Source organism: Cyrtonyx montezumae, unplaced genomic scaffold (genome assembly GCF_038088225.1).
Source record: "Cyrtonyx montezumae isolate F1298 unplaced genomic scaffold, pur_monq_1.0 scaffold_23, whole genome shotgun sequence".
NCBI classification, from domain to species: Eukaryota; Metazoa; Chordata; class Aves; order Galliformes; family Odontophoridae; genus Cyrtonyx; species Cyrtonyx montezumae.
In genome coordinates, this window is record NW_027071970.1 from 7,549,636 (window position 1) to 7,570,746 (window position 21,111).

The 21,111-nt window shown below is 40.9% G+C and overlaps 1 protein-coding gene across 1 annotated transcript in view; it reads left to right on the plus strand.

The window, feature by feature from the left end:
- GALNT9 (polypeptide N-acetylgalactosaminyltransferase 9) overlaps positions 1-21,111 on the plus strand; it is a 121,109-nt gene that overhangs the window by 57,825 nt on the left and 42,173 nt on the right. Inside the window, exon 6 of the mRNA XM_065739080.1 lies at positions 8,382-8,499. Coding sequence (XP_065595152.1) covers positions 8,382-8,499 — 118 coding nt within the window. The remainder of the gene's footprint in view (positions 1-8,381; positions 8,500-21,111) is intronic.

The window sequence follows — 21,111 nt, forward strand, 5'->3', positions numbered from 1 at the left end:
TTTAAGTGAAGCAAGGCAGTTGGCTTTGTGCAGGGGTAGCAGAATGAAACTGAGGAAAATGGATGGGTCTGCAAAGTTGTGAATGCATGTGTGACATTCCAGAGCTGCACCCTAGTGTGTATGCTGTGCTCTCGTTGTGAAAATGTGATTCAAGTCCGCTTCTATCCTTACAAGGATTATCCTTACAAGGATAGAAGGATCTTTTTCATCTATGTTTTTATTTTCCAAGTGGACCCTGGCATGAGTAATGAGTCAGATAAACATTTTATGTATGAAAAATGAAAGTATTTTTTATGTGATGGCAAGGAGGCTGTCTTCACTGTGGGTCTGTAGGCAGCATTCTTGGACATCAGCCCAAACCAGAGCTTCCCAGCAGCACTAGCAGGAGATGTGTTAGCCTGGTCTCATTGGAGAGTTGCTCTTTTCTTTGGAGAACTTTGGGCATGTTATGAGTTTTCTCACTGGATGAATTTTAAAATGAAACCGGACCATATAAGCAGTGAATCATTTTATTTTCTTTGTAAGGTAACATTTTCTCTTGCAGAAATGAAATTTTCTAAGGAAATACTGATTCAGGAATTGTCATAGTCATTTTGAGAATTGTTCAAGTAAGAAAACAAGAACTAGTGAGAATGAGTCTTTCTTTCCCCTTCTTTTGAAAATTCACATCCAGTCTTTCTTCTGTGCTGCAGATGCTTGTCTCACAGCTCCTCTGAGAGGTGCCGTGCTGGGTGAAGGGTACTTTTCTTAGCAACTGCTGAAATAAATGATAAAAAGGATTTTACTTTAGGTTTCTCTGCCTTGTTTTTGAACTTTCCAAGGAAGGATACAAACTACCTTCTTAGATGCAACTGCATCCTGATATATATCGGCTCCACCCTAAAGTGAGCTAAAACTCTGTCATGTGGTCTCAGCATAGGCTCTGGCAGAAAATATGATGTCCCTCCCTTCAGCATTGAGCCTGAGTTATCAGGTCTGTTCCTAATCCATCCAAGCAGCCTCGAACACATCCAACTAGAAGGACCCTAGTGGTCCTTTAGAGTGTTAGGACACAGATAGACTGTTCACATTTCTAAATGATTGGTTGAGTAGGATCATCTCACAGGGTCTCACCTTTATACAATGTATTTCAATCCATATTTGAGCAAGTGTTGCAGGTTGCTGTTAGGTTCATTCTCATGCCCTGTGACTGCAAGATATGCAGTAACATTGACCTTACTTAGCACAGCACAGCACATTCCCTCAGCACTGACCCTTTGCTCAGCTTGAAACCTCAATAAGCAGGAAAGTAATTACTTAGAAAATCAGTTTTCTTGAATAACATGCCCTGTCCTCTTGTCATTGTTTCAAAAGCACAGGCAATCTCTGTCTACCCCACTCAGCTCTGAGAAATAGATATTGAAGAAGAAAAATTAATCAGCCAAAGCTTTCACTCCTGAAATCAGGTTTTCAGTCTTTTATTCCCTAAAGATTTTGCACAGTTCATTACTTCCAGTTTATATGTGAAATCACTACATTAATTTTCACGTCAGTTGTTCTCATATTCAAGTCTCTTCTATTTTGGTGAAACATCAACAGATATCAAAGACTGAGCTAAGAGGTTAAACTTAGTTAAACCTCAACAAGTTCCTTGGACAAATTTTGTAGCAGGGGTAGCTAGTGCACTCACTAAAGTGTGGAATTCTGCAGAGTATTTCTGGAGATTGAGCTATCAATCTTTCTAAGAGAGATTAAGGAATCTCAGCCCTGTGTTGCTGGGAGGAGTTAGATTTCTTTCATCAAAGCTGCCTCCATTTACCACGGGCTTTCCCCAGGTGTGCATTCAAGTACTTGCTGGAGTTACACTGGCACTGAGTTGGACTGGTACAGAACTGAGTAATGTCTGAGAACTCAAGGCACTGAGTAGTGTTGAAATCTAGTGCATGTAAGCAGCTGGTTCTTGAGAACCGTGATTTTATTCTGAGCAGAAATCCTGCTGTTCAACAGTGCATAAACTGTGCTGAGGGAGATGAGACAAGCAGCATGAGGAGGAGAGTGCCTGGACCTTGCAGGCACGTACCAGCAGCACTGAGATGTTCTGGATACAGAAGCACCTCTCTGCAAATTATGAATTACGTGCCCTAAAATGCAGAGACATCAATGTTGAACCGTGAACGCTTACATGGCTCCCTGGGAACATGTGCTTTGAAGGCAGTGATCTAGGAGAGCGGGGCTCCCGCTTGATAGTCACGCTGCACTGATTTCTGATGGATGGATTTGCTAAAGCTGTGCTGTTGTGTTATGCCACTCTATAGACACACGTTGTGATTTTGTGGCTTTTAAGTGAGATGCCAATGTAATTATGGTGATGAAAAGAGGGAACGTACGAATGCTATTGATGAAAAGGATCAGGAAGTCTGCAGTGAAAAGTGAAACTTGAAGGCACGCTTGATGTGAGCTTAATAACTGTAAAAATGTAAGGTGTGTTTTTGGAAGCAATGGGACATAGAGAAGGGAGCACTGTTTCAAAATCTCCTTAAGTTTGGTACAGGTTCCACATGGTGAACTGCAACTATGTCCATTTTCCAGGGCACATAGACTGTTCCACAATGACACTGTTTAGATCCATATGTCTTTTCAGTGCTTTCACAAGCTTGGTCATGAACAGAAAAACCACAAGTTCATTCAGTCATTGCTGACACCATCCCTCCTAAGGCTTCCTTTGACTGGTTTTTCAAACGGGGGGGGTTGTTTTGGGACTCTGTGTGTTCTATAGTAACATTGTGATAGGTTTTGTGTTTGGCATAGCTGAATGCTTACTCCTGGATCTCCCAAGGCACTGAAGATTTTCAGTGCTATCTATGTGTCCTGGTATCAGTGAGGATCAGAGCCCAGCTGCTGTAGTCCAAGTGACAAAGGGAACGTGGCCTTGAAGTGCAAACAGCAGTAAAGGAGTAGCAAGAATAAAGTGTCACATTTTGTAAAGATTTCTGCTACAGTTCAAAGTCAGTTTCTTTCCTTCCCCTGTGCTAATAGTCTGAAATTTGGAGCAATTGATGTTTCCCAATTCAGCTTCTGCAGGCAATCCATTTTGCATGTTTGACATTTAAGATGTAAGATGTCTCTAACGTGAAGATTTAAATAGGATGGTTATTTTGACATGCTGTGTCCATCATGTCATTTTCCATTTGTGTTCCTGAGAACACACAGCCCAAAAACGTCCTTATCATCTGGCAACAAACTGTGTAACAAAGGATCCTGTTTCAGGGGGTTTCTAACAAATTTGACTATGCATTGAAACACGCTGGATTTTTTCTGCATACAAAAGATAATGCTGCATTTTGGAACAGCAAGCAAAATGCCTTCTCTCCTGAGCTCTGCCTGGCTCATCTTCCCTCATCTGCTGCAATTCAGATGGACTTCTCTGTTTGATTTCATGATCAGCAGCCACCAACACTGGAGTCATTAATCAGCCTCCCTCAGCTGAGCGTTGTACAGCTTTCTGCTTTATCTTCCTTCTGCAGCAGTGGTGCATTTCATCGTTGCATATGTTCTCACTTTCTGCTCTAATATGCCATGCTATGGTACTGCAAGAAGTGTGTATGTGTGCACACTGAGTAAGCCACTCCAGAAAGCATGTGTGTCTCACACATGGCTGTAAATCAGCATGTGACATGCCCACAGGCTGCCTGCTTTGGCTGGAGCCTGTGTGCCCATCTCACATGCACTCAGACCTTGTGCCGGTCCGTCACTGCAGTGGTGATGCAGCCACCTTTAGATGTCTGATGGGCATCCTGCCTCTTCCATAAACTCTACTCCTGCAGGGCACCAAAATGATATTCCGCATCCTTACTGCCCTGCCTTTCCTAGCCAAGCTTTCTGGGTTGCTTTATTTTCCATTTCTGTTTCTCTCCAAAGGAGTTAACATACCTTCCCTTCATTAAGCTTGACAGTTTTTTTCCTGCAGCTCCTGAACAGCAAATCTATCTTTGAGTTCTGTTCCTATGGCCTGGTGTGACTCTTTTATTGCAGAAGGCATGATGTATAAGAAAAACTAAAATGCTTATGCAGTCTCCCCAGCCTGTGTGCCAGGCCAGGGTTGAGGTGCTGCTTAGGAACCTGAATTTCTGGCCAGTGCACTCTGTCTCCGGTAGCAATCCCAGCTACACTGTACCCCAGCTCTGGTAGCAGTGTGCTGTATCCTTCAGCAGTGAGAAGTGATGCCATTTGTCACTGCATTTTAAGATTTTAGCTGCAAAAGCCATTTTAGTATGTTTGCTTTGTTAACTTCTTACTGCTACTGTTGATTGTAATTAAAGCTTACAATATCTTCAGATCTGCGAGAGAGTATTTCACAGATCAGTTAATTCTCTCAACACCTTTTGAGATGTTGCTAATAAATAACACATATGCAATTGCTATTCTGTGATACTTTGCCTTCTAAACATGTCACTGTTTTACTGCAAAGTCTCGACTCAAGGAGAAAGGTCCTTTTATAGGAAGCATCTGTGATGCTAGTTAATTTATTTTACTTTGCAGCCATGAAGTGCAAAGGGCACCTCCTTGTTTGCCACCTCTTGGCAGTGAGCAGTGCTTAGGATGTACTAACACAGTGGTTTTTTTGCTCATATATCCATTGCTGACCTTCCAGGAGAGTGCCTGATGCACTATATGGAAAGTAGGAGAAATATTGGGTTTCGTATACACCAAAAAGAACCTGGTGATTACAGCCAAGCAAAGGTCTCATGCTTTATGAGGGGCAGGTTCATAAAGGTGTTGGCAATATGGCAGTGTTACATTGCAGTCCAGTATAAAATAAAACTTAAACCGTGTTTATAAATGAATGTTAGGTTTTTAAGCTGCTTAAGCAGATCTGAAACTTTTACCCAGTACTCTCTGTTCTTCACAGATAGAGAAACAGAGGCAGGGGGAGCTGATCCACTGAAGATCAAATGAATGACAGAACGGGGAGTAGAGTTGAAGTCTCCCAAGTCCCAGCTCCGTTACCAGCTCACTGGGCTGTGCAATCGTATTACACTTTGTTTACAGTTGGATCAGTCAAAGCATGGGAAAGTTAAGGGCCTGGGCTTGATGAAAATTAAATGTCCCAAACTCTGTTTGAACCTGATAGAAGTGTTGATGTGCACTGTTCAGAAAACTCAGCATTGTGTTTCCTGGACGGTTTCTTTCATTGCATTAGGAAGTGGCTGGGGCAAAACCTCAGGCTTATTATTTCCAGCTTTCCTTGCACTGACCACACTCTTGTTCAGCTTCTGGAATTGCAGCTGAGCTGAGTGCAGATGTGCAGTGGCTGCAGGAAGCTAAAGTGGAGATACACTGACAGTGGAAATGTTTTAACTGCTGTCTCTGATGAGCAGGATGTCATTCCTTCTGCCATTGCACAGGTATTGTTGCTCATTCCTGAAAACATTTTTTTTTCAGAATATGCCATGAGGGCTTGTGGAGAGTCTGCCTGCATTCGCATATATCAAATGAGAAAAAATAAAACCTAGAAGAGAGGGAGGGAGTTGCAAAGGTAGTCCTCAGTGGCATTTGTCTGTGAGTGATGATTATGTAGTTGCATCCAAAATGTGTTTCCCATCCCCATTCAATTAACAGGTTGGTATTTTAATGGACAGAGCTGGCAGTTGCAGAAATCCATTTCACAGGGAGAGAGACTGCAGCAACTGAGAGCAGTCTGCAAAGCCTACACACTCCGCTCCTCATTAGGAATAAAGGAGAACATCCTCAAGGGAGCATCCTACTGCTTTTAGGAGCTACCTCTGGAGGATTTTTTTAGGGAGCTGTAAAGGAAGTGAATTTAAACCCAAACTAGTAGCTCCATTTTGCAAAGTAATGATGCTGTAGCATTCACCCAGTGAAGACCATTGTTGGCTTTATGCACATAAAAAGGCAAATGAAGACAGTGGCTTGTGCTTCTTCTCCCTGCTCCTTTCCCTTTTGTCGTAGTTAAAGCTTATGAAATACCTAAACAGTCGAAGGTTCATTTTGTTTCGGAGCTACTGAATATTCTTTTTTAGTCACACCCTTCTTTTATTTCTGTTTTTAAACCAAAATTGTTGCTTGCTAGCCTAAACACCATTTTTCAATGATGCAGGATCTCAGCCTCTGTTCAGGCAGGTCTGTCCTCAGGCATGATGAGGAACTGTAAACAAGAATACACATTTTAGGAAATAGTTTGTATCTATAAGTTCCATCCATCTTACAAAAATCTTGGTGTGTAAGTATTCACAGAAAGAGAAGATGGATGTTCTATTTTGTGGCACCCAGCCTCAGTTTCCCCTGACCTTTATGAACAAATGGGTAAATGGGTAGAGGGAGATGACTGAGAGCCCCACTTCAGACCAGAATCATCTGTGATAGCTGAATTCTTATCTTTGTAAACTTAATTGAATATTGCCCTGCTGGGTCACAGTCCATGGTGTGCGTCTTACTCTAGGGTGGAATGTGAGAGTTAATCAAGCTATTCCAGCTTCTTTGTCAGAAACAGTGCTGATCAAATGTTGTTCTATCAACAGCTGCCTTTTTCAATTATGCAGAGAAAACATGAGGGGGATAGTGTGCACTGCAGCATAGGCTTGTAACAATGTGAGAGGTTGTGATGGCTTTCAAACAGGAAAAGTGCAAGGTGGGGATGCTGAAGCAGTACCAGTAATGTCAGTGCTACAGCAGAGTCCATTACAGATAAGTAATAGCAGTGCTTCAGCAAATGAACCTTTTCAAGGGTACTAAATAGTTCCTGCCATAGATTGACTGTGTTCAGCAGTGGTGGGATATGCATTAGGAGCAAAGAACTGTTTCATCTCACCATATCTTGTACATTTGTTTGTAGCCTTTTTAACTCCCTTCCATAAATATGATGAACTCCAGATGACAAAAAGGTTCTCATGTGCTTGCACCTGCTGCTACCACTGGGATCCACAAAAACCTCACTATGTTCATTTCCCCATCCAGAACTCTTTTTCACGTGTATGAAACTGCTCTGTGAAAATGTTTCTCAGATGTCACTGTTAAGTTTCTTGTTTTCTAGTTTTCTATACAAACTGGGGAAACATCCATCTCAAGTCAGAGAGACTTTACAGTGATGGTATAACACTGATCATTTACGAAGCAGACTTCTTAAAATAGGTCTTGAGACCTTCCCATCATCTTTGTTTCTATAGGGCATTTTTATAGTGCATATATAAGCTTAGGTCACACACTGAACATTCTCTATTCTATTACAAAATAGAAAATTGGGGTGAACTATAATTTTTCTTGTGTCTTTTTACAGTAGCACTGTTAGGAATGATGTTGCATCTGCCAGATGCTCCCATATCACCTCCCTTTCAATGGAAGAGGGAGCACAGTTCATTCTTGTAGGTCAGCCCTAAAAGTGTTCAGGTTACTGAACAATTTTCTAGGCTGCATTTTCCCAGTTTCATCAGTCTGGGCTGTCAGAATCCCACTAAAATGGGGGCTATGTCTCCAAGGCCTCGACCTGGGCCCCTTCTGTAGTGGTGAAATCTAATTCCTACCTTGAATTGTAGAGAGTCAGATACTGTGATCAGTACAGAGATGCAAAAAAATGCAGGCAAAGGATACCAGAAAAAGTCATGAGATTGTATTTCAGTGAAATAATGCTCATGTTCATGTAGTAAATGATCTCATAATTTGTTATGTAACAGAGCCCAGTGGCAGGTTTCAAATTGATTTTTAAAGGAGAGCAAAGCCATGGTTTTACTCATAAGCTGATGCCCAGAGAAGGGAAATAATTTCTCTGAAATCACCCAGGTCAGTGGTGGATCTGAGGGTCTCTTCAGTCTCTTCATCTGAACATTTTTACAAAGAGTTACTTGAGAAAAAACAGGAATGTTGATAATGGAACAGCTTCACCCAGACTGAGATTCCTCTGTTGAGAGTTGACTCCAAGAAGTCCAGTCATCTGTGATTGATCCATGGCTCTCATTACAGCCTTAGTTTTAATATATGAATAAAGGGAATTGTCATTTCTGAGAAAGTTTTTGTTTTGTTGTGCATTAATCTTCGAATAAATCGTTGTCTAGTTCTTGTGCTAGTGAGCTTCGGCTCCAGCATAAGTTGTGTCTATGAACCAAAGGAGAAACAGTCCAATGTTTCACTTACTTTCTGGGAGTACTTAACACATTCCAAGAGTGTCTCATGGACAGCTAGTCCAAAGAGTGTCTGGCAGTGTGTTGGTTATTTGGATGGCTCTGGTTCCACAAGTTCCTCTGCCCGTTGGAGGATGGGAGTACAGACTAGCAGATAAACTGTTTGGACTTCAGGACTAAGCAACGTTTTGTGTGTGTAAATTTATTGTGAAATAGTTTCTGTAGTAGCTCATAAATGACTTCATTTTTTTCTTTAATGCCTCTGTGCAGGACACCAGCCATGATTGGATGCTCATTTGTAGTAGACCGAGAGTATTTTGGTGAGATTGGCTTGCTTGACCCTGGCATGGAGGTCTATGGAGGAGAAAACATCGAATTAGGCATGAGGGTGAGTAAGAAAGAAGACACTTTGTACAGCGTTTATTTGCAAAGAAAAATGGGAGCCTGTGGCCCAACAGAATTGCTGCCTGACTGATAGGCTATTATGCTGAAGTAATTGTTACTGCAATGCTATCTGGAACTGACATTCCCAGTAAATGGATGTTCCTGGCCTTACTGGCATTGCAACGACTGATAACAGTCAGAAATATGGTTCATTGGATCATTTTGTCAGTGTCTAAACCCAATGAGACAGATTCTTTGCCTTTCCCAGTAGCTCAGTTTGTGATAAGAGCTATGCTAACAGTCTGTGTGTGCTCATTGCACACAGATGATGATGTACGTATGTAGTCTTAGAAGATGCAGTGCCAACAGAAAACTGAGGCCAGGCTGGAAGAAATCAGTTATAGTGTTCTTTGTACAGAAGTCAGTACACTTATGTGTGCATCCATCTTCCCACCTGCCTCCACTCCCTTCAGCCTAGGACACGAGGACTCCTAAGGGCACAGAACTGGACACCTGGCCATCTGCACTAGTTAGGAACTGGCTGAGCTCTGGGTGGGAGGGATTTGGGAAGATATTCTTACACAAAATGACGCTTCACTGATGCTGGAGAAGTATATGAAGGAGTGATGAATTTTACCTGGTTCTTATGACAGTGCAGAGCATGGGCAGATGGATTCTGCACAGCATCAGGCCACCTTGTGCTTCTGAGCCTGTAACAGGTTTGATATTTGTGATCCTTTGACCTTGTTTTCAAGGTGCTCCTTCCCAGCAAGTCCTTCTAAAGTCCAAGGAACCTGCCATGGCTTAGCACTTGGAAAGTAGGCTACTTAATGTTGCATGAACACAGTTTCCTCATTATAAAGCTTGCTGTTTAATTATTTTCCCCTTACTCTTTATTCCCTGTTTCACAGTAACACATCCCTAGCGTGTGTAATGCGCTCATTAAAGCATATATTCTGCTCATGCTGAAACACTGAACATCAAATTAGTCCTTCTTTTATCCAGCTCTTTCTTTCTGAAATGACTACAAACTCTTTCACAGCACTGGGCTGGGGGAGAAGGTCATCATTGCCAGCACTTGTTTCCACATATGGGTGTGTGTTTATTATTCCAGCCTCACAAGAGGAATAGAGTTTTTAATGAGACTGTGCAGCTACACTGCTTATACTTTAAGGTTCAGAATTCACACAGGGGACAGAAAAACTGCTACCACAAATCATCCAATTTTCCTTAAGAGGGTCAGGCTATTACCAGGATTGTGTGAGCTTTCCTTTATCATTGTGCAGGGCTTTCAGCTGTTTGAAACTTTTTCCACATGGCTGCTCCCAGAACAGATTGAATGCTCTGGCAAAATTCTGGTGTGGCTGATGAATAAGTCTCCTAAGAAATCTGAAAGCTGTCACTCTTCCTTAGATGGGAAGAACTTGCTGAGTACGATTAGGGCCCCTGGTAAACAGAGGCAAAGGTTTTAATAGGATTATGAAATGGCACTTGCTTGAAGAGCCAAGGATTTGAGTGTGTGAGGACAGATTTTCAGGGGTAGGGAACCTGTTAAAGTCTGTGGACATAGAGGATCTAGAAATCAGCTCTCAGTCTTTGTACTTTGGAGTTTTTTGGTTGTGGGGTTTTTTTGTGTGTGTTTGGTTGATTTGTTTCTTTCTTTCTGTATAAGGAATAATGAACTCTCAATGTTTGAGAAGAGCTTTGTGAAAGCATGGGAGTACGAGCAAATTCACTCTAAAATAAATTGTATAATGCAGTTTGTCCATAATGTGGATCCATTCGTCTACATTTTCAGCCTGAATCTAGCACAGTGAGCAATGTGAAGTGTGCACGCACTAATCTGCAAGTCCTGCACTGATCACCTCCTTTGTTCTGAGGTGACAGAAACTAGCAGCATGAAAATGCTCAGGGACCTCCTCTCTTCCCTGAAGAATATTTATAAAATCACTGTGAGTTTAAAAGGATTTTGTTTAACCGCAGAATCTCAAAGTTGCAAAACTCCTTCCTTTCCCAAGGCTGATCCACACAGGACCCTGTCATCAGCCTGTCCCCTACACCTGCATGAGGGGTGTTGCTGTCCAGTGTGACTCTGCCTGTGTGAAGCATTAACAGAGAGAAAAGGGAAGTGTAAATGGATGGGTAAAGAGCAGGAAATAATGGTGGGGAAGTGGTGGGATGTGTTCAGCTGAAAACAGTCCCTCTTTTAAAAAGCTGTAACTGTAATCCTTTAAACTTCTTTGCAAATTATCATCATGTTATTACTAAAGGAAAAGGGATTAGGCTCAGAGTGTCTGAATTAGATTACACTGCATCTAATGAACCTTCCTTTAAATAGTTTTCATGATGTGAACTAGGGAAAGGCAGTGCAACTAATGAGCTGATTTGGGAGGGTGCTGTTTGATAACCCAGCTAATCCCCCTCAAATCTATTGTTTATTAAAAAAAATCATCATCTTGGGTATTCCACTATTGGCTTTTCTCTTTTCTAAATTCCAGAGATGGGAATATTTAGATAATTAACCTCAGCAATTTTCTGTGTTGAGTAAACAGACTGGGGCTACCACATCCGCTGGAAATATCCAAGGCTTTGCAATTCTTTTTTTAACTCATATTAATGTTTCTGTTTAAACCTACTGGTCAGAGCTGCAACATTTTCCTGACAGCTTTGCAGTGAAGCCAATGTCTGCCAGGCTAGGGAAATGATGCTTTGGTTGAGAAAAAGCAGCAGCCATTCTGGGAAACAGGAGGGAGCTGAGGTTGGTGTTGGAGGAGGAGTTGGACTCGATGATCCTTATCAGCTCCTTCCAACTCGAGATATTCTGATTCAGTTCTGAGTTCTTCTCAGTGCTATCTCAAGGATTTTAAAAATAATTATAAAACTAAAAGCTTAACGACTTACCCAACTGAAATATCTTTAAGAAACCCTGTGTTTAAGAAGTCCTGAGCAGAAAAATCCATCAGAGGTATCCGTAGGTACCAGTGTGAAAAGGTAGTTCTGTGGCTGATTCTCCAGCAGGGCTCAGCTGGATCCATAAGATTGTGACCACAGCTCGTGCAGACAGTCACACGTGGCTTTGGCCAGTTTGGGCAGCTGGTAGCAGCATGCCCATGGGAATACTCAGTACATTGGGATTGAAAAGAATTGCTTGAAAAAGGATAAAAGTAAATATTATTTGCTCTCTCTGCTGTTGTGATTTCATGGATAGCAATGGCCAAGCAGCCTAGATGAAGGCAGCCTGGGTTGGTTACATGCAGTCCCATCTCAGTCCATGCAGAAATACTGTTTGTAATGCTCAAAATCTTGATGCAGCTGCACTGGAATAAAACTTGTTGCCTAATGCACTTCCACATACAAGCAAATCATACTTTCCAAATGTATGCCATCTGACCCATCTTTGCTTTCCTTAAAAACAGATTAACTATATTTTCTCTGAGCAGAAATGCTAATGGCAGGTCGTTGAGTAGTGAATTCCTGACCTGATTTTATTACTTTCAGCTAAGGAGATTTAGATTCCTTTGAGCAGTCAGTGTTTTAAACACAGATTCTGGGCTGGTATGTTGTAATAAAAATGTCACAAGATTTATGGATGGCGAATTTTAATTCTGAATTCTGGGTGATGCTTTTTACCCTGGTGATTCACGAGGTCAGACTCCCTCTAGCCCTGGAGCTAAGAACTACTTCTTAGCCATTCTAGAGTGCTTTTCAGAATTTCATGGTATTTTTCCCACATGCTGTGGTAGAGTACAAATGAAAATTGCACAAAAATACAAGTTAATCAAAATGTTTATCTCAGTTAATCAAAAACGCTTCATTTTTATTTTGACATTTTCCAAGCTGCAATTTTTAGTGGAAGGAAATTCCGGTTCAAATTTAGTTACTTAAATGTCTTCTGACGTTTAAGTATTTTATTGACAATTTCTGGCATCTGAAAATGCAGTTCACAGTGTCCTTACACATGCCTATTCGCAGCAGATTGCAACAAATCATCATTTTCAGTGTGAAGTTAAATGCTATTAAAATGATTGTGCCCAGTTATGCACTGAACCCTGCATTGCCTGAGCAAAATCCTATTAAGTGATGTAATCTACTGTTAGTCAAAGCTACCTCTTTGCACAGGTGGCAGAGATCTCTGTGAGAAATCTCCCAGTCTCACCTCCCAGATAAGCCATGTAAGTAAAGGTGCCCTCTTTTCCATCTCCAGTTTAATTTAGCATTTTTATAGGCATTTCCAAAGGTAAAAGAATGTTAAGGTTGTAAAGTCAAGCACTAAGAAATCATGAAAGGATTGAATTCACGGTGTCTGGATTACATTAATTTGCAACTCCTTTTCCTCTTTAAAGGAGGGATTGGAAAACTCTATTCCACGGAGATGAGCATATATGATGAGCCAACTCCTCTGCCCATCTAAACGTTCAGTATCTTTTAATTCCTGCAGAGCTGCATTGATTCAAACAGGATGAGATTAGGCTTGATGTTCATGTAAAGCAATAATGCATTCTGTCTGGAAAAGGAGACAGACTTAGTTGTAAGTGGAGATGCTCTTGCAGACATTTTATTGCAGGTTGCTGAATCCCAGAGTCCGAAGCCACCACAAGTCACTGCCAAGCCACTAAAAGATGGCCTTTGGCCCATAGCAAATAATTTTATCTTCCTTATCAGAAATTTCTGTTCTTAATTGTACTCAAAATGGAGTGCACGATCTTTTTTTTTTTTTTCTGGGGAGAGAATCCACCTCCCTACCTGTCTGCTATGCCTTTGAACCAGATGGTGCCTCTTTTAATTATTATTATTAAATTGAAAATAACTGTAACCTCAAATGGAAAACAATGTTTTCATCAGATCATAGTGCAGTGGTGCTCTAGCATGAAATTGCCAGCAAACTACAGAAGTAGAGCTTGTGAATACTGTTAAAAACATTCTCTAAAGTGGGAGCATTGGAAATAGCTCAGAAAAGAGCATCTGGCCATTTGGCTTCAATATCACATCATGCTCCATCGAGTGTAACATTTTATGTTACAAACTCTTTCATGTACTGGAACATTACAAAAGCATAGGGCTGGAAATTTCAGAAACACATCAGCAGCAAAAGGACTGAGAACAGAAAATGCCTCCTTGGTCCTCACCACTTTCTTCTCAGCCATTTCCTGCAGGTTTCATCTAATACAGGTTCTTCTGCAGAATCAAGCGTGAACTGAATGGAATTGAGGAAAAATGCAGAGGAATTGTGAGTGCTAATTGTGCTGAGATTGAAATAGCTTTCCCCTGCCTAATGATGAGACTGAACCAAAAGCCTGGAGATGAGCTGCAGCTGGTGAGAAACTTCCTGATACAACCTGTTCTGGATTGAAAACCAAAACTCCAGGGCTCCAGATGTTCTCTAGGACCTTTAATTTTGATGATGGTCACTGAAAGCCTGACTTGGGCTGCTGTGTATCATCCCTTACCTGCGTGCCCTGCACACCTGGAAAAAGGTTTATTCAAATAAGCTGTTTTGAATCTTTCTCAGAACTCTTAAAAAATTACATAATGTATAAATTTATATATATATATTATGGAAAATATCAAAATGAAACGCAATGCATAAGGATTTCTACTGTTCTCAGAGCAGGGAGAAGCCCATTTGCTAATTGACTTTATGACTAGCACTGCAAGTTTTCAGTTTTGCAGATTGTCTTCTGTTAAGCAGGTGTTACCCTTGTAGGAAAGTTCAACTTACTGTTATTTATGATGCTAAACAGAAGCATAAAAAACCTTACCACTGGCAAGTAGAAGCATTCCTGCCATGTGAGCACATGGGAAGCAGCTGAACTTTGAGCTCTGGGTAAAGAATGGAGAGGACTGTGAGATTTTAGAGTTGGTTGGTTTGGTTTTGTTTTACTTCTGCCTGAAGAACTGCAATTCTTTTTCACTGTATTTTTTTATTTTTTATTTTTTGTAATCTTCTAAAGAAATGTCAAATGGACTAATAGTTACCCTTGTGATCGTGCTGCCTGACTAGAGCGAAGCATGCCAAGATGACTGCGGGACAGATCCCTCCGTGCTGAAGGGCAGGGAAAGTGATGCAGGAACCCGTGCCATTTCTTGGTGCCAAAAATCATATCATTTGTAGTGTGTGTAATCCACAGGAAAAAAAAAATGGCCGTTTAGTATTGTGCACGAATGAAACTTTCCGTTGAAGGCAGCAAGAACTGGCTACTGTTTTCTTCTCTTCCTCCCCAGTCTGCACATCTGCAAATGGCAATGATAATATTCATTGTATAGTGGGGAAAACAATACGGGGAATGGTAAACATCGTATTCAACAGAGCACAGGGAGAACACGTACAGGTGTGACTGACTGTGGGCACAGCAACAGTCCTTGGCACAGAGTCAAAACAAATAAACAGATGAAAAGTTCATCCATCTCCACCTAATCTTCCTCCTGCAAGCACACCCAAAACTGTTTTCTCAAGTTTGCCTCAGCTTTATGATCTTTTGTTTTACAGTGCTGGTGGCAGTGAGTATTTGCTTGTAGTGCTTTGACTGTCCAAAAGAGGAAAAGAAGAAAATTATTCATCCTGCTGAAGTTTATCATTTCCTTCAATTTCACTTCCTTTAAAAGCTTTGTGGAATGTTTCATGGCAGTGTTTTGGGATATGATGTGTGCAATAATATATCTTTAGATCATATTGACTGCCAGGAGTGGGAAACTTGATGGCATCCATTTGCCACATTTTTCCCACACCTATTTTATTGTTATGGTGGAACTGAGTATCAATACCTGCTTTGTTCCTGCGTGAGTGACATGACAAGACATTTTAGTATGGAAATGAACAAAACTTCCAATAAGATATTGAAAGTCTCCACTAAAACCTCATCAAACTCTCTCTTAGATTTTGCGTCCTCCCTTGGAGAAGTTTTGAAATAGGGTGACTGAAAGGCTTTATTGGCACTTTATTATAACTTACATAGCTCCATATGTAGTGTCACTGGTGGCACGCTGCAACTATTTCAGATCTGTATAGGAAAATTATCTTCGTATCACCATATGTCATTGTTTGTCTTCATTGAATACCAGATTGGACTGCATGGCAATGTTACACACATATGCACAAATATATCTTCATATACATATCTTCACTGGTAACTTCCCTCTAACACAGCAGAAGGGAATTAGCTATTTCAAACAAAGGGAGAACAAACACAAAATGGCATATCTGTCATTTCTGTTTCTGTTCTAGGCTCAGAAAAAGCAGATGTAACAGAGAAAATCATTCTTAATATGACATACAGAACTTACAGTGTGAAAAATGCAGTCAAGGAGAACCCAGGGAAGCATCAAAATACGTCTGCAAAATCTGCTAAATGGAACTGTGCATTACGTATTCAAGTGTTTTTGACCGTAATAAGATGTACTCATGAGTTGTAGCAAAAGTGTAGCTGCATATTTTTAACTGAAATTCAAGAGAGATTTTTTTGGGGGGGGAGGGGGTCTCTAATAGGATGTCATAGAAAAACAGTTAAATAACTTCAAAGTGTGTCATGTCCATAATTCCTGGCCTGGTCTGGAGAGCTGATAAGTACGTATACCTCCATTTAACAAAGGAAAAACCAAAACTCAAAAAATGTCCTTGTGGGATGTTTGAGTGTCATTGGAAGGCAAAAATGAGGCTGGAACTATTTTAAATAGACTTTATTATATTTCCCTACCAATTGCTCTGATTTCCAAGCCTGAAATGATTTCTGTAGGATGCATTAGAGGAACTGTACTTACTGGCTATGTATCTATAGGGCTTGACTGAGTGACAGGGGTGAGGGACTTCGAAAGGAATAAGTGAATTCCTCAGCACATTCCTGGGTAAGAGGACAGACTCAAATCAACTCTGAAGATCTGTTGTTTTTTTTGTTCCTGCATCCAGCTGGCCTCACCATGTTGTATTGACAAGTCTCAAGGTTTCTGGTGCTTCTCCCTACCCACCCCTGTGTGCACCAGCCTTTCATACTCCCTGTCTGGGCACTCAGTGCGATCTGCTGAGCCCAGTGAGACTTCTGACAAGTTCAGCTCCAGTTAGCTGCAGTTCAAGGTCAAATGAGACTTTAAAGTATGAATAAATGTCAGGGTTTGCTGGCACATCGATCTCAGTCTTTTTGATTACTGCCAGATTGCATGAATAAATTAGCCTTGACAGGTGCGATAAATTGTATAGACTACTGATCTCCAACAGTAAATGTTAAAGAAGGACATGGGAGGCATAGAGGGGAAAGTACCTGCTGCAGATGCATGTATTATATGAGGTGAGTTTTGATAGAGTGCTTCAGGGACAACATTTGGGCACAAAGTGCCCTTTTGTTCATTTGAGGGTTCGTGCCAAGCTGGAATGCATCTCCTATTGAAGTACTGCTTGACTTTTGGTCAGAAAGAGTTTTGTCCCCATGTGTTATGAACAGAGGAGGTTTCAGCTGCCTTGCCCCTCAGCTGCCCTACCTGCCCACGGTGGTTCTCAGATACGTTAGTCCCTGGTCTGCTGGCTCTTGTGAGTGGTAATGGGTGAGGAGGTCTCTAACCAAAACAGAACTGGAGCAGAGGGTGTTGGAAGCAGCTCTTCACATGTGATGACAGCATACTGTATACTATCAAGCTGTAATCTGTTTGCACGTCAGTTCTATGCAGTGAAATCAACAAAGATAAGTGCAGGAATTAACATAACTCATAGTATATACTTTCTTCTGTATGATTTCCTATATGACATAACTGATATTCTTCATTTCCCTCCTATATGCAGTATAGCAATCAATTAATTAATTAGTTAATTTAAACAGGACTATTATAAATCTGTCCTATATGTGTCATGATGTTTGTGTGCACTGACAAACTGGTACACATTCAAAATATGCAAAGTAGTAGAATATGACAGAAGGGATTACAAAACAGCATTTTCACTTTCAGAGAAATGCATTCATATGAGTAGAGATACAATGATTTTGCCAGAGGTTGAGAAAGAGAAGTCTGGGAAAGAAAGGGCATTTCCTACCACGAGAACCCCACCAGAGGGATGGCACACAACATGCCCTGTGTGGGTGGGTGGTGTTTAGGGCAGCGGTGGGAACAGGTAACGTGGAATGCTGGAAGAAGAAAGACCAGCCACAGTGCTGAATCCTGAGTATCAAGTTGCCTAATGGGAAGGACCATGAGAACGGTGAAGAAGCTCTTGCAAGATCAGCCAGTGCAGGCAGGTGGCTCCAAGCCTCAACATGTGTGCTTTTCTGATTGCTGGCATTATGGGGAGGGGGAAGAGGAGGAAATGTTTACAAAGCAGTTGGGAAGAGGATGATGATAATACCTCCTTGGCCCTCAAAATGCAGTGCTAGATTTAGAAGTGAGGCAAGAAGCTGTCAAAGTAAATAGATAAGAAAAAAGCAACAGGATTCCTAGAACTGGAGCTTCTTAAATGCATGCCAGATATAGCAGATGAGGTTTTCTCATAAGGGTTAGAGCATCTTCAGTCAAAAAGGCTGCACAGATTATTACGGATATTTTTTGCATGCCCTCAAAAGTGCTTCTCAGTGTTTTCACCCACAATGTCCATTATTTTCAAATCTTGTAAACAGTCATTCTCAAATGGCAAACCTTTAAAGCTTCAGAGTAAGCCAGAAGATGAGCCTTGGGGGACTTTATTTTGTGCCATGCAGTATAATATTGTGAGAGTGGATTCGCATGATCGATTGCAGCTGTGTGATTTGCATGTATTACACTGCTCTGCCTTCTCTGCTCCCTCCCCCGTGATCCACCACCCCAACTGACATGCCACTTTCTCAGGAAATTTAAATTTCACTTGCATTTAATTTTTGTCTTCCAAGCTGTTTTGCCAACTTCTGTTCTGTGGTGCTAGGAAGGGGTTGGGCCATTGCACAAACATCAGAATCCAAACAAATAACTCTCCTTTCCTAACTCTGTGACAGACAGAAGCAATGTTTTTCTCCCAACTATACCATATAACCTTAAGGTTACCATATAACCTTATAAAGACAAAGACACTTGATTGCTAAAACGTTATCTTCCCATACCATATGGACACTTGCAGTTCATGCATACCTGTTAGATAGGTGATGAAACTGTATGGATTTTAATTAAAATATCACCTTCAGTAACTGATTCCTCTAAAGACCTGGGTCTGGTTGTATCAGCTAATAAATATATTTTATGAGGTCAGATGTCTACTCTCTAATAGACACATGTAACAACTGTCAGCTGTTCATTCCTAATAGATCTGGTTTGACCTATCAGTTAAAACCCAGTTATTATACAGTATGTCTTGAAATGTTATTTAAAATTAGATTCAACATTCTTAAGCTAAAATGCTCTCTGTATGGCTTTGGCCAATATCAAGCTATATCATAATTAGTCACAATGATGTTAACAATTCATGGCCAGAAACTTAATAACGAGCAATGCATGAATTTGTGAAAATGTTGCTTCAATTGTGACTTAGTTGTAAACTGGAGAATAGCTAAATAATTTATTCTAAGTGATGAGTGGCATCAGCCTGAAATTCATAGTTTAATATGTGCAACTCTTTTTGCTTCATGCGTATTCCTTTTCTGTTCTTTTTTTTTCTCCTTCCCTCTTTGCACACAGCCTTCTTTCAGTCAGAAGTAACAGTCAGAGCCTCCTCTTGTGATCAGAGTAAGAAGGACAAGAATTCTGGGTTAGTTCTCTTTGTCTCCTTGTCCCTAGCAGGCTTCTCTTCCCTGCAGTATGAAGTGATACCTCCCTGTGTACTAGGACCAAAGACTTAAAAGGTGACTCTTTTGGGTGTCCAACTTAATGGACCTTAGTTTCTACAGACCGTAGGCATTGCACTTCAGCAGAACTTTAACACTCTCAAGTTGGCTGCCCAATAATAGAAACACTTCAAGTCATCAGTGTCTCTTAGGGGTTGACAGTCACTGAGGCACTCTAGAGAGACAATATTTTTCCATGTATCCTTCACCCAGGTTCTAGTGACATTCTTGTATTGTCCCTTGATGCTCAGCACTCCAGAAAGTCTCTCGTAAGGGTCTGTTTACAGCTCAGACTAGGACAGGATGAAGTGTTAAGTGTCATTAACCATGACAACATGGCACCTAGATTTCCAGCCTCATTTTCGGGCTTTATGTATATTGTACATTCTACTATATGTGGGCATGAGGAATCAAGGAGCCTGATAAATTGCTACTGGGGTTCATTTTCAGAGTAGTGTCTGGCAACATAGCTGGGCAATTCTCATTAATATTAATAGGAATTTAGGAGATAAATCTCCTTGAATAACTTTTAGAAAATATACCCATAATGTGCCTTACATTTCAATAGGCTGAGTTGTGTTTTGAAATTACTTTTGTGAAGGGTGATGTGATAGGTATAATAACAAGGGATATGCAAACTTGGTAGGATGCATATTTCTACATGGCACTGGAGGTTTACAGTACTTTTAAATCAGAGCATCCTAGAATACTATTAATGAAATCCCCTTTAACCTTAAGGGGTAATTTTTTTCTAAGTGATCCATTGGGGATTTGACTGTTAAATTTCCATTAACGGTAATGGGATTCACAGTATTAGAAAGCAAGTTCTGCACTAGCTGTGCTGTAATTTTACCCCCTGCAGCAATTAATCATGCCCATTGCACTCCTTAATGGAAGTATGAAGCAGATTATCTGGCTAATCATGATATGTGATCAATGGACTCTTCTGCAATAATTGCTTGCTGACTAGTTATAACCAACTCAGTTTTAGGGTTTTATAGATGAGTGGCAAAAGACAGGGTGCCTCCATTATGGTTGTATGAGTGTTAAAGACAGGAGGCTCTGAAATTTATCTTTTTCTTTTTTCCCCCACCTCCTACCCCACCCCCAACCCCCCAACACAGTCTCTTGTGCTTGGGTAAACCTAAGCTATCTAGCCATTGGTTTGGTTTGGTTTTTTTTTTCCTCTCTGTCATTCTCTGAAGGCTCAGCACTTTACCAAAGTGCAGCTTTGGGCTGAAGCTCTCCTCCTGAGGATGTTCTTTGTTGTGCACTATAGCGTTGTGGTTAAAATAACTGGCAAACGTGAATACAGGAGCACCATAGAAAATCAATACAATTTCTTCTTCAGGCAGAACACTAATTTGTAGCTACTCTGCATGACTGTCTTTTTCCTAATGAATTCTCCAGTGCAGAGGTGCACTAAACAACAAAAATAAATACTGTTGTGCAGGGGAGCACAATGCAGATTTATAGCCTTAACAGAATTCAGAGTGCAGATGTTTTGCATATAACCAAGATTGCTTTATGAGTTTTTGCAAGCATGGGTATCTGTATTCTAACTAAGAATTTTTTTTCCCCCCAGTAGAATTTGAAATGAATAAAATGACAGGAAATGTCTTTAAATAACACTTTGGCACCATCCAAATGGCAGTGTCCTCTACATCCCAGTGCAAGTGATTCAGCTCTTCTTAAAAGCTGGCTGGTAATGCAGGATAACTTTGAAGCAGAGGCATCATTGGAAACCAAAGACTTTTATAAGAGCTCTTAAGCAATTTTGAAAATCCCTCCCAGAATATGCATTAAGTCGTGCAGGCACCAACTCATGAATAGCTTTATACTGCCCTACTCTG